General features: G+C 44.8%; 2 protein-coding genes across 2 annotated transcripts; both read left to right on the top strand.

The window, feature by feature from the left end:
- The first annotated feature begins 6,465 nt into the window (after window positions 1-6,465).
- Window positions 6,466-7,422, top strand: LOC125434622 (olfactory receptor 5V1-like). The gene has a single exon (XM_048500152.1). It carries the CDS (start codon window positions 6,466-6,468, stop codon window positions 7,420-7,422), a length of 957 nt encoding a protein of 318 aa, XP_048356109.1.
- A 1,098-nt stretch (window positions 7,423-8,520) lies between these two features.
- On the top strand, window positions 8,521-14,968 carry LOC125434620 (olfactory receptor 5V1-like). Its single transcript, XM_048500151.1, has 2 exons — window positions 8,521-8,631; window positions 14,023-14,968. Exon 2 carries the CDS (start codon window positions 14,042-14,044, stop codon window positions 14,966-14,968), a length of 927 nt encoding a protein of 308 aa, XP_048356108.1. The 5' UTR covers window positions 8,521-8,631; window positions 14,023-14,041.
- The last annotated feature ends 673 nt before the right edge of the window (window positions 14,969-15,641 follow it).

Raw genomic sequence — 15,641 nt, 5'->3', positions numbered from 1 at the left:
TCAACTTTTTAAAAAGGAAGCCCTTCCAATTGTTCTGAAATGCTGGCCTGGAGCGTGGGAACCATCAGTTTGGGGAGGATGGAACAGACCCAAAGAAAGAAAATTGCATGCTGATTCCCTTCACTTTCCATGCAAAGGGGAATGGGGAAGTCACACATTTCCTTGTTTCAGATACCATGGAGATTCTCTAGTAGGAAAGTGAAGTGAATTGAGAAAAGGGAGAAAAGCATGTGTAATTGAGAATCCAACTTGAAGGGAAGGTTCATGCAATATAATATATCAGAAAAGCAATATGAATTCATACTGTACACAGTCTAAGAGAAGACTGTATCTTTTATACAATTATGCCAACATAACGTAAGCTCACATATGATGAATACATAATATGTAACTAAGTTGTCTGAATAATGTAGGTGCACACAATCATATTATTCATTCATTCATCCACATGTGATTTCTTGATAGTTCCCATGAGAGATAGCCAAATCTTAATCACAGTCCCTAATGAGTTCGCCATGGTTGCAAACAACTCAGAAGAAGCCATAAATCACAATTACATAAGATGCTGGTTTCCCAAATGTGTGACCTGCCACTTAAAGCTTCTTGGCTCTTTTTCAAAGTGGCGATAGATGGGAAAGAGCCCCACAGCTGTTGTGTTCTCCAGATCTCGCAGTGACATGGACTCCATTACAAACAAAATCCATAGATTGACAGAGTATCAGAAGAGTTGCACACTGAGAAGGGTCACTGGTCAAATCCCCACTGCCGTCTTAGCCAGGTTTCAGAACACAAACGACCTCAAACCTGGTTAGTTTATGTTCTGAAACCTGGCTAAGACGGTAGTGGGGATTCAACCAGGGAGGTCATCCCTCAAACCTGGTTAGTTTGTGTTCTGAAACCTAGCTAAGACGGTAATGGGGATTCGACCGGGGAGGTCGTCCCTCAAACCTGGTTAGTTTGTGTTCTGAAACCTGGCTAAGACGGTAGTGGGGATTTGACTGGGGAGGTCATCCCTCAAATTGTTTAGTTTGTGTTCTGAAACCTGGCTAAGATGGTAGTGGGGATTCGACCATTGACAGTGGTGGGATTCAGCTAGTTTGAGACGGTTCGGTGGAACCGGTTGTTAATTTTTTCTCAGTTCGGAGAGCCGGTTGTTAATGATTAACTCCACTAGGGAGAAGGGGGCAGTCTCTGTCCTTGGGTACAACAAAACTTGTCAAGTGGGGAATGCATAATCATCCCCCAGGGCCCCCTTGCCCCCCATGGAACTCCCCCACCAAACACCCTGTTTGGGGAAGTGGGCGCAGAAGCCAGGAGTGGGGATCATTTTTCCTTTCTCCCAGATTTTTGCAAAGCAACACTCTGTCTACATTAAAAAGGTACATTGTTTTAATAAAAGCCATCGCTTGTTGGAAGTTCTGGAATGATATCTCAGTGCACACACACACCCTTTCCTTTTAATGTTCGTGGGTAGGGCGGTCTATCAAATTTAATAAACAAACAAACAAACAAACAAATAACCTTCACTCTACTACCGAGGAATAAGAAATCTCTTAAAAAATGGATTTTGGATTTTGGTGTAGCTGACATCCAAGATACATACAAGAGACAGGGTTCTGGTAAAGCCCAGTTTTATTCAGATTTCATGAGACTTTAAGAAGTTATTATTAAAATAAATACTAGAATTCAACAATGCAGGAAATGAAGTTCAATAAAGAAGGAAACTTATCATAATGCAAAACGATATGCAAAATCCAAAATGTCTGTACATGCAGTACACAGAATGCCCTTCAAGCATCGCAGTGTAGCTCAAGGCGTTCAATGAGAGAACCGCATCTCCAGAAGTTATACAGTTGAAAAACTGCAAATGTATTGCATTACTAATAAGGTATATGAAAAATTCTGTTTCTCTATGAACACAGTACAATCTTAGGCCAGCCTGTATATCGGTCAGGCAGATGCTGAGTTTACTTATAGCACAATAGTAAGTCTATATTATCAAAAATAATGAGCTTTTCAGTGAATAAGTGCATTTAGTTAGATCCTGTATGTATAGAAAACCTGAAAGAGCATTAGTTACATTTAAGCTTTTTGTACATTTAGTTAGATCCTTCATATACGTAGGTCCCCAGTGCAGAAAATATGAAAGGCCATTAGTTACGTTGAGTCCGCGTGGTTGAACAATGTCAAGTAAATGAATAAATCAGGCTTCTTTCTGTAATAAAATATGACCTGTATCAGAATAATTATAATTATCTGGTTGGAAGCGCCAGATAAAACCCAGAATTGTGTGTCCCACTTGTGTAAAATGACTTATGGGGCATCTAAGTCTTTAATACCGTGTTTCCCCGAAAATAAGACAGTGTCTTATATTAATTTTTGCTCCCAAAGATGCACTATGTCTTATTTTCAGGGGATGTCTTATTTTTCTGTGTTCTGTTCGTCAGGCATGCTTCCAAACAAAAACTTTGCTATGTCTTACTTTTGGGGGATGCCTTATATTTCGCACTTCAACAAAACCTTTACTATGTCTTATTTTCTGGGGATGTCTTATATTCGGGGAAACAGGGTATGTAGAAATTCTGATATGAACTCAGTGCCTGCTGGCACCCATTACAGATATCTACGGGGACACTGAATTGTGTACATTACTTTTTTGGTATTACAATTACTGTAGTGTCTGAATGCGTTTCTTTCAGGGTCTTCCAGTAGTGAGTTCACATGCCAAGCATCCAGAGCATTTCCAAGTGTCCCGTTACGCTTAAAAGTCTCTGTACTTTCTTAATTGCATCTTAGAGTGACTCTTCCTTCTGGCAATTCTTGCACCTTAAAAGGAATTCTTCAGCCACGAAATATTATATTCAAACTGTCAGTAGCTTTCACAGACAATTACTACCCAGATTCAATCATCAAAATAGCAACACAGAGAGCTCCAAGGGCTCCACATTCTAAAGACCGTGAAGAGAATACTTATTCTAGTAACAATAGCATTTTCTGTCCTGTCAGTCACACACCTTTGGCTATGGACATTTTCAAAAATCATTAATAAAAATTGGCACATTCTAGAGTCTATTCCTGGCTGTGATACATGTCTAGTCTTTGAAGAAGAAGAAGAAGAGTTTGGATTTATATCCCCCCTTTCTCTCCTGCAGGAGACTCAAAGGGGCTGACAATCTCCTTGCCCTTCCCCCCTCACAACAAACACCCTGTGAGGTAGGTGGGGCTGAGAGAGCTCCGAGAAGCTGTGACTAGCCCAAGGTCACCCAGCTGGCGTGTGTGGGAGTGCACAGGCTAATCTGAATTTCCCAGATAAGCCTCCACAGCTCAGGCGGCAGAGCTGGGAATCAAACCTGGTTCCTCCGGATTAGACACACGAGCTCTTAACCTCCTACGCCACTGCTGCTCTTAAGGAGAACTCTTTGACAAACATGCTGCTGAGAGCAGATGCAATCCATCCCAATTCTCTGAGCTTCCAACCAGTGCTCCTCACTCCCTGGGGGCTTCCAATCCAAGAGCATCCCCAAGGCCCCCAGCCCATGAACAGGATTAGGCCCTCAGGGCAGCACCAGCTTTGAATACCTCTGGCTGCTCCCGGGCATCAGAGACTTCATGCTGGAGGGGAAAAGAGGTTTCCAAGACCTAGAATAGATTCCATGTCTAGGGGCTGCCATGCATGAACCTCCTGAAAACTCATGGCTAAGTTGTTCCCATCTTGAAGACACGATGAACAATAATGGACAGACTTGAGGAGAAGGAAGGACCCAGCCTTCACTTGTCATCCATGTGCAAAGGTGGGTAACTTGTACTTAAACTAGTTACCTTTTTAAGAGATGTAAACCCCTGATTTAATTTCCTAAGACATTTTTCAAACCAATCTGGTATTTAAGGGTCAATCTCTTGGGTGGGATAAATGTTCTAGATTGGCGGGTGGATAGTGGTTTTTTTCTGTACAATCCATTTAAAATGTTTTCAGGCAGGAAATATAACAGTTCCTCCACGCAGTTTTGCATTGTTTTAACCCCCAAATGTTTTATTTCTAGCCTCAAAACATTTCAAATCAATCCCCATTTAAGAGGATTCTCTGGCTGAAATGTTTTGAAAACATCTTTAGTTGCTGTGTGATCTACTGACTGTGTTCCCCACGCTTCTCTGCTTCCTCCTTGGCGTTATTTTCTGAGCTCTCTCAGTTTCCCTTTGCATATTTATTTGCTGCAGTTCCCTTTTTGTCTTTTATTTTTGGGAGGCCCATCTTTGAACAATTCAGCCTACAAGGAGTAGTCAATAATGCAGAATGAGACTATGAAGCATTGAAGCATCAATTTCACGCAGAGCTCAAAAAATCCCCCACATAATGGCAGCAAGAAATCAGTTAGTCCTAATTCTTCCCCCCAGCATTTTCAATGAATGCCCCCTGGTTCTAGTATGGTGAGAAAGAGAGAGAAAATTCTCTCTGTCAACATTTTCTACCCCATGCATAATTTTACAGACTTCAATCCTATCCCCCCTCAGACGTCTCCTCTCCAAACTAAAGAGCCCCAAACACTGCAGCCTCTCCTCATAAGGAAGGTGCTCCAGTCCCTCAATCATCCTCGTTGCCCTTCTCTGCACTTTTTCTATCTCTTCGATATCCTTTTTGAGATGTGGCGACCAGAACTGAACACAGTACTCTAGAGATCGCGGTCGCTTTCCACTGTGCTTTTTTTATATAAGGGCACGACAATCTTTGCAGTTTTATTATCAATTCCTTTTCTAATGATCCCCAGCATAGAGTTTGCCTTTTTCACAGCTGCCATTCATTGAGTTGACATTCCCATGGAACTATCAACTAAGACGCCCAAATCCCTTTCCTGGTCTGTGACTGATAGCACTGACCCCTGTAGCTTGTATGTGAAGTTTGGATTTTTTGCCCCTGTGTGCATCACTTTGCATTTTGCTACATTGAACTGCATTTGCCATTTCTTAGCCCACTCACCTAATTTATCAAGGTCCGCTTGGAGCTCTTCGCAATCCTTTGACTAAGGAGGTGAAAAACCCGAGAAGAGGTCATGTAGTGTAGGCTGTGTAGATCTCTGTGGGGCACTATTACATGAACTTCATTTTTCCCCACATGCCTTAAATAAGCTTCAGGCTGCATGGTAGTATCGCCAAATTCACCGCTCACGCAAGTTGTTTTAGACTCATAGAATTTGGAAGAGACCACCAAGGAAATCCAGTCCAACCTCCTGCCCTGCAGTAACACACCATCAAAGCACTCCTGAAAGATGCCCATCCAACCTCTATTTAAAGAACTCCAAGGAAGGCGACTCCTGTCTCCAACAGCCCTGATGGTCAGGAAGTTCTTCCCCATGTTTAGGTGGAATCTCTTGTCCTGCACCTTGAATCTATTACTCCATGTCCTAGTCTCTGAGACAGCAGAAAACAAGGTTGCTCTCTCTTCGACATGACATCCCTTCAAATATTTAAACATGGCTATCATGTCCCTCTTTAACCTTCGCTTCTCCAGATTCATCGAATCCTAGAGTTGGAAGAGGCCCCAAGGGGCATCCAGCCCAACCATCCAGCTTCCACTTAAAAAAAACCAAAAGAAAGAGACTCCACCACACTCCTTGTCAAAGCATTCCAGTGTCAAGAAGTTTGTGCTAATGTTTAGGTGGAATCTCTCTTCCTGCACCTTGAATCCATTACTCCTTGTCCAAGTCTCTGGAGCAGCAGAAGACACGAAATCCCTTCAAATATTTAAACATGGCTATCAGTTCACCATTTAACCTTCTCTTTCCCAAGCGAAACAATCCCAGCTCCCTAAGCATAAGCATAAGCATTTTATTGTCATTGTGCACGCACCATGAAATTTTCAGCAGCATTCCTCGATGCACACCATTTCGGACTCATCCCCCATCCTCCTTTTCCCCTTCCTCCACCCATCCCTACACAGCCCCAAACACATCAACACGAAGCCGCGGAGTTCAGCGTAGCCACGGCTCTGGAGTAGAAGCTGTCTCTAAGCCTCTTTGTCCTAGTTTGGATAGACCTGCATCGTCTGCCGGATGGTAACAGTTCAAAAAGAGAGTGTGCCGGATGAGACGGGTCTCTCGGAATATTTTGGGCTTTCTTTAGGCTTCGGGAATGATAGAGTTCTTCCAAGGAGGGGAGAGGGCAGCCGATAATCCTCTGTGCAGTAGTGATCACCCTTTGGAGCGCCTTCCTATCTGCCACTGTGCAACTGGAGAACCACACACAGATGCAGTAGGTTAAGACACTCTCCATAGCACAGCGGTAAAAGGACACCAGGAGTTTTCCATTCAGTTGCTGTTTCCTTAAAAAGTCGCTCCGTATAAGGCATAGATTTCTGACTTTTTTCCTTTTGGGCCACCCTCCTCTGCACTTGCTCCAGATTGTCAATAGCTTTCCTGAATTATTTTCTCTCATTCGATTATTTCCCCTTTACAGATGAGTTTTGAGCTCTCCATGGGAATTAGGAATCAGACGCAGGTGGTGGAATTTGTTCTCCTGGGGTTCTCCGGTATTCTGTATGGTCAGACGTATCTCGCCTTGGCATTCTTAGCTGTCTACTTGGTCACTGTACTGGGGAACCTCATGATATTTACTATGATTCAACTGAAATCCAGCCTCCATACCCCCATGTATTATTTCCTCAGCCACCTCTCCTGCTTAGATATTTGCCTTTCCTCAGTCACCGTCCCTAAGATCATGGTGAACCTCCTGCTCCAACAACAGACCATCTCCTACAACCAGTGCGTGTCCCAGATGTTCTTCCTGATGTCTTTCATAGGGGCGGAGGGGGGCCTGCTGGCTGTGATGGCCTACGACCGCTACGCCGCCATCTGTAAACCTCTGCATTACTCCCACCTCATGAACACCAAGGTGTGCACCATACTGGCTTTTGCTACTTGGATTATAGGCTTCCTAGACTCTGCTCTGCATACCGCACTTAGCACCAGGTTGGACTTCTGTGGAGTCAACCAGATTCATCACATCTTCTGCGATCTCCCTCCACTGATGAAAATTGCTTGTAATGATGCATATATCAATGGACTGGCACTCAATATATCAGGAATTTTTGTGGGCGGGGGCCCCCTCCTGTTCATTATTTCCTCATACGTTTTCATCATGTCCTCCATCTTGAGGATTCGTTCCACTACTGGCAAGCGCAAAGCCTTTTCCACTTGTGCGTCTCACCTCTCTGTTGTCTTCATTTACTATGGAAATGCGTTACTGAACTATCAGAGGCCAAGCGCTGGTTACTCCTTAGCAACTGGCACTTTGATCTCCATCATGTACTGTGTAATCACCCCAATGCTGAACCCCATAATTTATAGCCTCCGCAACAAGGAGGTGAAGGGGGCCCTGAAGAAGGCCATGGAAACCTGGAGCCCACCTAAATATCATAACTCTCTATGTTAGATCAAGATCCTACAGAATTGCGTGAACTCTGTAATTTCTTTTCTGAATTGATTTTCATTAAAACATTTTCAAAATACAAATACAGGTAATACAGTCTATACACTCATTACTATAACTCATTCTATCAAATTCTGTAAACTATTAAAGTGTCTATATTTTAATTTTAATTTTGAAATTTTATTATGTTATCGGTATAACTATATCAACTATTTTTTCTAAGAACATAAGAACACTACCCTACATAATTTGGGATCATCCGCAAACTTGGCCACCACGCTACCCAAGTAATATTGTAATAGCCTATGGCTCTACAATCAAGTTGACTTGACTTGACTTGAATGGGGTAAATTATTCTCTTGGTATTAGAATTACTGAAGTGTCTTGAGTGTGTAGTGAATGTTTATTTCAGGGTATTCCAATAGTTAATTCACTCACCAAGCATCCCAGAGTATTTCAAGTGTCTTGTTACACTTCAAAGTGTTTGTACTTTCTTAAGTGCATCTTAAAGTGAACCTTCCTTATGATACTTTTTGCATGTTAAAAGGAATTCTTCAGCCACTATAGATTATATTCAAAGTGCCGATAGCTTGCAGGAATAATTATGCACAAGAGGCTACCCAGATCCAGTAATCAAAAAAGTAGCACATAGAACTCAAATGGCTCCACTTTCTAGACTCCCTGCAGAGAATACTCATTCTAGCAGTAATAGGATTTTCTGTGTTTTCCACTACACACCTTTGGCAATGGACATTTTTTTAAAAAATCATTAATAAGGATTGGGACATTCTGGAGTCCATTCCTTCCTATGATACCTGTCCGGGCTTTGGTTTTAGGAGAAGTCTTTCAGAAAATATGATGATTAGAGCTGATGCAATCCGTCCAAATTCTCTGAGCTTCCAATCAGTGCTCTTCACTCCCTGAGGGGTTCCAATCCAGGAGCATCCCCAAGGCCCCCAGCCCACAAACAGGATTAGGCCCTCAGGGCACCATCAGCTTTGTATACCTCTGGCTGCTCCAGAGCATCGGAAACTTCATGTTGGAGGAGGAAAGAGATTTCCAAGACCTAGAGTAGATTCCATGTCTAGGGGCTACCATGCATGAACATCCTGAAAACTCGAGGCTAAGTTATCTTGAAGACAGGATGAACAATAATGGTCAGACTTGAGAAGAAGGAGGGATCCAGCCTTCATTAGTCATCCGTGTGCAAAGGTGGGTTACTTGTACTGAAACCAGTTACCTTTCTAAGTGGGGTAAATAATGCCCTTGTGTTTTCCAAAGTTCAGTAAGCAGAACACCCCACCACCGAATCCTGTTCCAAGGATCATCTCAATCAACACATCAGCACTGGGGAAGGTGAGGAAAGGGAGCTGGGAGAAGGGAGGTCCGGGAGAAGAAGGTGGAAGAAATGACCATCAACAGTTGCAGGGATGCTGTTGAGGGTTCCTGCTTTGGGTGGGTGGGAGGGAGAGAGGTGGCTCCTCTGGGGTTCAGGGGACCATTTTCCAAGCCTGTGCTAGACACTGACAATAATCTCAGGGGCAACAGAGGCAGCGGTCGAATTCCCCCTGTCGCCCTGCTGAAATCCCCACCCCTGGAAAAATTAACTTGCTGGGGTGGGCAAGCAAAGTGGGCCAGCTGTGTTAGCAGCATGGGAAGGGCAAGAAGAGCCAGCCAGGCAAGAGGGGGGTTGTTTGGCTGGTGACTGGAAGAGTGGGGGGAGGGAGATGGTGGGGATCCAAAATGTGCCCCCTACATGACCCCGGTGAATGGTGCCCCCTCTGGATCCGCCACTGAATAGAGCAGCGGTTCTCAACCTGGGGGTCATGACCCCTTTGGGGGGTCGAATGACCCTTTCACAGGGGTCACCTAAGACCATCGGAAAATGGTCTTTTATATTTTATATATACCAATTTTATGGTTAGGGGTCACCACTACACGAGGAACTGTATTAAAGGGTCACTGCATTAGGAAGGTTGAGAACCACTGGAACAGAGGTTGTTTTTGTGGCGAATTGACTAAATCCCAAAAAGTACAGAATCCACTATTGTTCCATCAATTATAATAAGAGAACCATTACATGAGTCTACAAAAATACCTTACCCAATCACAAACAAGAAGTCAGTGTGGTGTCATGGTTAAGATCAGGTGGAATTTAATCTGGAGAACCGGGTTTGATTCCCCACTCCTTCACATGAGCAATGTAGTCCTATCAAGTGAATCAGATTTGCTTCCACACCCCTGCATTCCTGCTGCATGGCCTTGGGCCAATCACAGTTTTCTCAGAACTCTCTCAGCCCCACCTGCCTCACAAGGTGTCTGTTGTGGAGAGAGGATGGGAAAGGAACCTGCAAGCCCTTTTGAGTCTCCTTCCAGGAGAGACAAGGGAAGGGATCAATCCAAAATCTTCTTCTAAGAAGGTCCCAATTAACTGAAATCTAGAGGTTTTTCAACCTCCCTGTTGAATTTGATGAAACACATTCTTGACTAACCAGTTGTCTTGTAAGTTCAAATGCAATGCAAACTCATCTATGCTTCAATATTCTAAAATATATAACATCTCTTGGTTCATTCCTGCTATGTTTTCTACTAACCAAATCAATTTAAAAAATAGTGATTGCATTTTTATCATACATATGAACATCTGTTGGTCCCCAACGAACACACCCCTTCTTTGAACTACCTGTTCAGTTCTCTGAAGTTGGCCATTCTTCCCATTCTCAGCTGTTTCTGCACATGGGACTCAACAGGTTATGCCCACGGACAGAAGTTAGCTTGTTTCTAATCTACAATGAGCCACATGAACTGTGGCAGTCCTTTCGCTAATTCCCTTCGCTTTCTCTGTGAAGGAGCAGGGGGGAGAGTTGCATGTTGCCAGGTTTCAAAAGCTGACAGGCTTTTCCGATCTGTGGTCCTGTGAGTTTGGGAGGGTGGGAAACGTGTGCGCAACTAATCCCCAAAGACTCATCTGATAAGACCAGTGATTGACGTCCCTCTTATGGTGCCACTGCCCATGAGCACAGAGTAGACCCAGAGAGCCTGGGAGGACAGAAGAGAAGGGCAGCCTGCATTTTATGTATTATGTCTAAGGTGACAATGAGGCATCTGAGTGGAGATCTCTGACAGGCAGTGAAGTGGCAGGACTGGAGGCAGGGAAGAAGTTCAGAGGTCCTGGTGGGTATCTTCAGGTGTCTTCAGGTGTAGGTGGTGCTGAGAGCCCTTAGAGGAAGACAGTGCTGTGTAAGATCTGGGATTTTTGCATCCATGTACATAGACATGAGGTCTAGTGAGTGAATTAAAGTCAGCCTTCTTCTCACAGCCAGACATTGTTCCTCCATGAAGTGTTTGGGTGGTGTGGTTGAGTGCATTCTACTGTGGGTGTGGGTGTCAGTCCATTTTTTAAGTACTGGGAGCCAAGCTTTGTTAATTTTCAAAATCTCTTCTTTCTTATTGAAGTTGTCTTGGTGTTTGTGAATTTCAGAGGCCTCCCTATGCAGTCTGACATAGTAACTTTCTGAATTGTCCAAAATTTCAGCGTTCTCAAATAAAATGTTATGTCCAGTTTTGTTTGACACATGTTCTGCAGCTGCAGATTTTTCGGGATGGTTAAGCCGACCTTTCGTGCTCCTTAACACGAGTCTGAATGCTGCGTTTTGTGGTTCCCATGTGGACCTTTCCACAGCTGCAGGGTATGCGATAGACTTCTGCAGAAGTGAGGGGGTCTCTCTAAAAAATGGACTGATAACCCCACCCACAATACAATGCACTCAACCACACCTTTGCATAGCAAGTTCCACCCAAACACTTAGGCTGTTTCCGCATGAATGCGGAAGAGGCCGGGTCGGCGTACTCGACGCCGACCCGACGACGCTGGGACCGTCCGCACGGACGGTCCCAGAAAGAACCAGGGAGACGGCGCCGCTGGGTGCTGTCGCCCGGTTGCCTTACCTGTTCTCCGGCGCGTCGCCGGAGCCTGGGGACACACCTCCCCTGCCCTGCGCGCCTGCTTCCGGGTCGCAGAGCAGGGGGGCATGTCCCCAGGCCCCAGCGACGCACCGGAGGGCCGGAGAGCAGGTAAGGGAAACGAGGGGGTGGGGGGAAAGCGTCAGGAAGCCGCTGCCGTTCGCACAGCAGCGGCTTCCAGCCGGCATTTCCCCAACAAGAGCGCTTCCCAGCGCTCTGGGAAAATGCTGGCGTGGGGCCGGGAGGGTGTCGCGGCTGCGTTGCAGCTGCGCCCCCTGTGCAAATGGCGGCCTGCGGACGGCGTTTTTGCCGTCCCCAGGCCGCCATATTCCGCCCATGCGGAAACGGCCTTAGTGACTGGTTCCCCACCCTGGGACATGGACAATATATCCCACTAAACTTCCCCTTCTCACTAGACTTAGTGGTAAACAGACTCTGTGATACATCTCTGAAGATGCCAGTCACAGATGCAGGCAAAACGTTAGGAACGAGATCCACCAGACCACGGCCACACAGCCCGGAAAACCCACCAGAACCAGTAGAATCCCGCCGTGAAAGCCTTCGACAATACCATATGTTTTATTTTTAGCCTCAAAACATTTCAAATCAATCCCCATTTAAAAGGATTCTCCTTCTGAAATGTTTTGGAAACATCTTCAGTTGCTGTGTGATCTACTCGCTGAGTTTTCCCACACTTTTCTACTTCCTCCTTGGCATTTAGTCAGTTTTAGTCAGTTTTATTACGGCCATTAGGCCAGCAAAAAAGAGAAGTGAAGAACAAGAAAAAGAAAGAACAATAAACAAAAGAAAAAAATCGAATTTGTACAGATATCCATGGTATAAGTCTATACACAAAAAATATCATCAGCTTGTAGCATTATTACAGTCACCATCATGTGGTCTGGCTCTTGGTCCTAACATGATTCTTCGCTTATTATGTGCCAGCATACAAAATTTAGCTACCTGCTGAGATCTTCCAGTAAAATTCTCACAAGGACTGAATCGGAATTAACTATAGTTAAATTTCTGTACTGAATGAACAGTGGGTGAATTAAAGCCTCCCTTTCCCCTTTATGGAGTTCGCAATGCAATAGAATATGTAATACGGAGTCCACTTCCCCTGAGTTACAAACATTGGCATTATTTTCTGAGCTCGCTCAGTTCCCCCTCGCCTATTTATTTGCAGCAGTTTTCCGTTCTTTTATTTTTTGGGAGGCCCATCTTTGAAGCATCCAGTAGACAAGGAGTAGAGAATGCAGCATGAGGCTATGAACTATGAAGCATTGATTCAACACAGAGCTCAACCCCCTTTACACATAATGGCAACATGAAATCGGTCAAAGGGAGTGAGTAGGAAGAAAAGGGAGGATTGAAAACATTTTACAAATCTTTTAGGATAATGGTGCGGAAAGGACCAAGTTTTGAATAATTCATCTAGACGTAGCATACCATGAAAACATTGAAAAGGATGGGGACGGAAGGCTGGAAGAACCCCACAAACAAAATAAAGCAACAACATAACCCCCACCCCCACCCCGTTAAAACAGTGCCTGACCAATTACCCATAGGAGGAGAACCAATTCAGCAGAGACTCAAGAATACCCTACTCTTCAAGCCAGGAAGAGATCAGATGTGTCGAAATCACCAGACAGATCCTGGGTGTGGAGGTCAGAGAATAGACCTTGCTTCTTTGGGACTGAGATGATCATCAGGGATGCTGGAGAGACCAGTTTCAGTTGAGCAAGGGGGAGAAAAACCAGAAGAGAGGCCATGTATTGGTAATACAGCCAAGATCTATGTGGAGCAAGATGTCTAAGGCAAGGTTCTAAGACATCATGCAAGATGTCTTAGAATCATAGAATTATAGAGTTTGTCCACATTGTAAAAATCAAGTGGAGACTCTTGCTCACATTATTCTTGACTGTCTGAGATATGTGGGCACTAGGAATTTCTCTCCCAGACTGGTCCTAGACAAATCTGAACGTGACTCTGACCGTTCTGTTGTGGAGCTTCTGTTAAACAACACAGTTGTCAGGCTCTTGGAAAAACTAGCAAAATTTCTTTTACAATTGGCAGAACTTACTATTGTATACTGCTATATACAGTCTTCCTGTCTGCGCTTTGAATGTACTCTTGATTTGTATTTCAAAAATGTCTGGCAACGCTCTAGAACCTATTTTTAAATGCCAAATAAAGGTTGTTGTTGTTTGTTTGTTTGAGTTGGAGGAGACCACAAAGGCCATCCAGTCCAACCCCCTGCCATGCAGGAACACACAATCCAAGCACTCCTGAAAGATAGCCGTGCAGCCTTTGTTTAAAAACATCCACGGACTCCATTTAGGTGGAATCTCCTTTCCTGTTCTTTGAATCCATGACTCCTTGTCATTGTCTCTAAACCAGCAGAAAACAAGCTTGCTCCCTCTTCAACATGACATCCCTTCTAATATTTACAAATGGCTATCAAGTCACCATTTAACCACCTGTTCTCCAAGCGAAACGTATCCAGCTCCCTAAGTCTCTCCTTGTAGGACATGGATTCCTGACCTTTTACCATTTGGGCTGCCCTCCTCTGCACATGCTCCAGTTTAGGAATATTGTTCTTGAATTCTCTTCTCTCATTCGATTATTTTCTTTTTACAGAAGAAGTTTTGAGTTCTCCATGGGAATCAGGAATCAGACGCAGATGGTGGAATTTATCTTCCTGGGGTTCTCTGGTATTCTGTATGGTCATATATACATCTCCCTGACATTCTTGGCCATCTACTTGGTCACGGTACTGGGGAACCTCATGATATTCACTATGATTCAACTGGATTCCAACCTTCATAGCCCCATGTATTACTTCCTCAGCCATCTCTCCTGCTTAGATATCTGCCTCTCCTCAGTCACTGTCCCTAAGATGGTGGTCAACTTCTTGCAGCAGCAACACACCATCTCCTACAACCAGTGCATGGCCCAGATGTTCTTCCTGATGTCGTTCATGGGGGCGGAGGCTGTACTGCTGGCTCTCATGGCCTACGACCGCTATGCCGCCATCTGCAAACCTTTGCATTACTCCCGCCTCATGAACACCAAGGTGTGCACCGTACTGGCCTTTGCCACTTGGGTCTGGGGTTTCTTAAACTCTGCTCTACACACGGCACTCAGCACCAAGTTGGAGTTCTGTGGAGTCAACCAAATTCATCACATCTTCTGCGATCTCCCTCCGCTGATGAAAATGGCTTGCAATGATGTACACATCAATGAAGTGGCAGACCACATGGCAGGAGTTTTTGTGGGTGGGGGACCCCTCCTGTTCATAATTTTCTCATACGTCTTCATCCTGTCCTCCATCTTGAAGATTCAGTCCACTACTGGCAAGCGCAAAGCCTTTTCCACTTGTGCGTCTCACCTCACTGTTGTCTTCATTTACTATGGAAATGGGATCTTGAACTATCAGGCAGGTAACTCCTTGGCGACTGGCACGTTGGTCTCCATCATGTACTGTGCAATCACCCCAATGCTGAACCCCATCATTTACAGTTTCCGCAACAAGGAGGTGAAGAGGGCCCTGAAGAAGGCTGTGGAAACCTGGAGGAAGTCTTAACATCCTCACTCTCTAAGTTAGGCCAAGTTTCTCCAGAACTGTGTGAACTCAGGTATTACCTGGATTTTTATTTTGCTGTAGATGGACAAGTGCGAGGAAGGAAGATAGCCCTGGCCCCTGCCTGGTGGAACACTCTTCCTCCAGCTGTCAGGGCCCTGCGGGACATTGGACAGTTCCGCAGGGACTGTAAAACGGAGTTGTTCCACCAGGCCTTGGGGGGGGGGGGGCAACCGCTGATTGCCACCCACCCCGTATGCCATCTTTGCGGGCTGCAATTTATCACAACTGGTCCTCTCCTGGGTTTTTTTTAATGGTTTGCCATCCAACATTAGATTTTGTTCGTTGTGCTGCCTCTATTTTTACATTATTCTGTTTTAATTGTTTTCATGGCTTTTAAGTGTTTTCTGCACACTGCCCAGAGCCCTTCAGGGGTGGGGGGTATAATAAATGAAACAAATAATAATAAAGTAATAATAATGAGTGAAATCCCCCAGGAGGAAATACACTGGCCCCTCTTCCCAGACCCATTAACCAGCAACAATTCTCAAGTCTGGCACGCGCGCACACACACACACACACACACACACACACACACACACACACACACGTGAAGTTCTCGTGCAAAGGTTGTTCCAGAACAAGCCCAGGGCAGTCAAAGCTGCCCAGATAAAGA

Source organism: Sphaerodactylus townsendi, linkage group LG06 (genome assembly GCF_021028975.2).
Source record: "Sphaerodactylus townsendi isolate TG3544 linkage group LG06, MPM_Stown_v2.3, whole genome shotgun sequence".
In the NCBI taxonomy this organism is placed as follows: Eukaryota; Metazoa; Chordata; class Lepidosauria; order Squamata; family Sphaerodactylidae; genus Sphaerodactylus; species Sphaerodactylus townsendi.
Note: the sequence above shows the minus strand (reverse complement) of the source record. Positions and strands in the feature narration are given on the sequence as shown.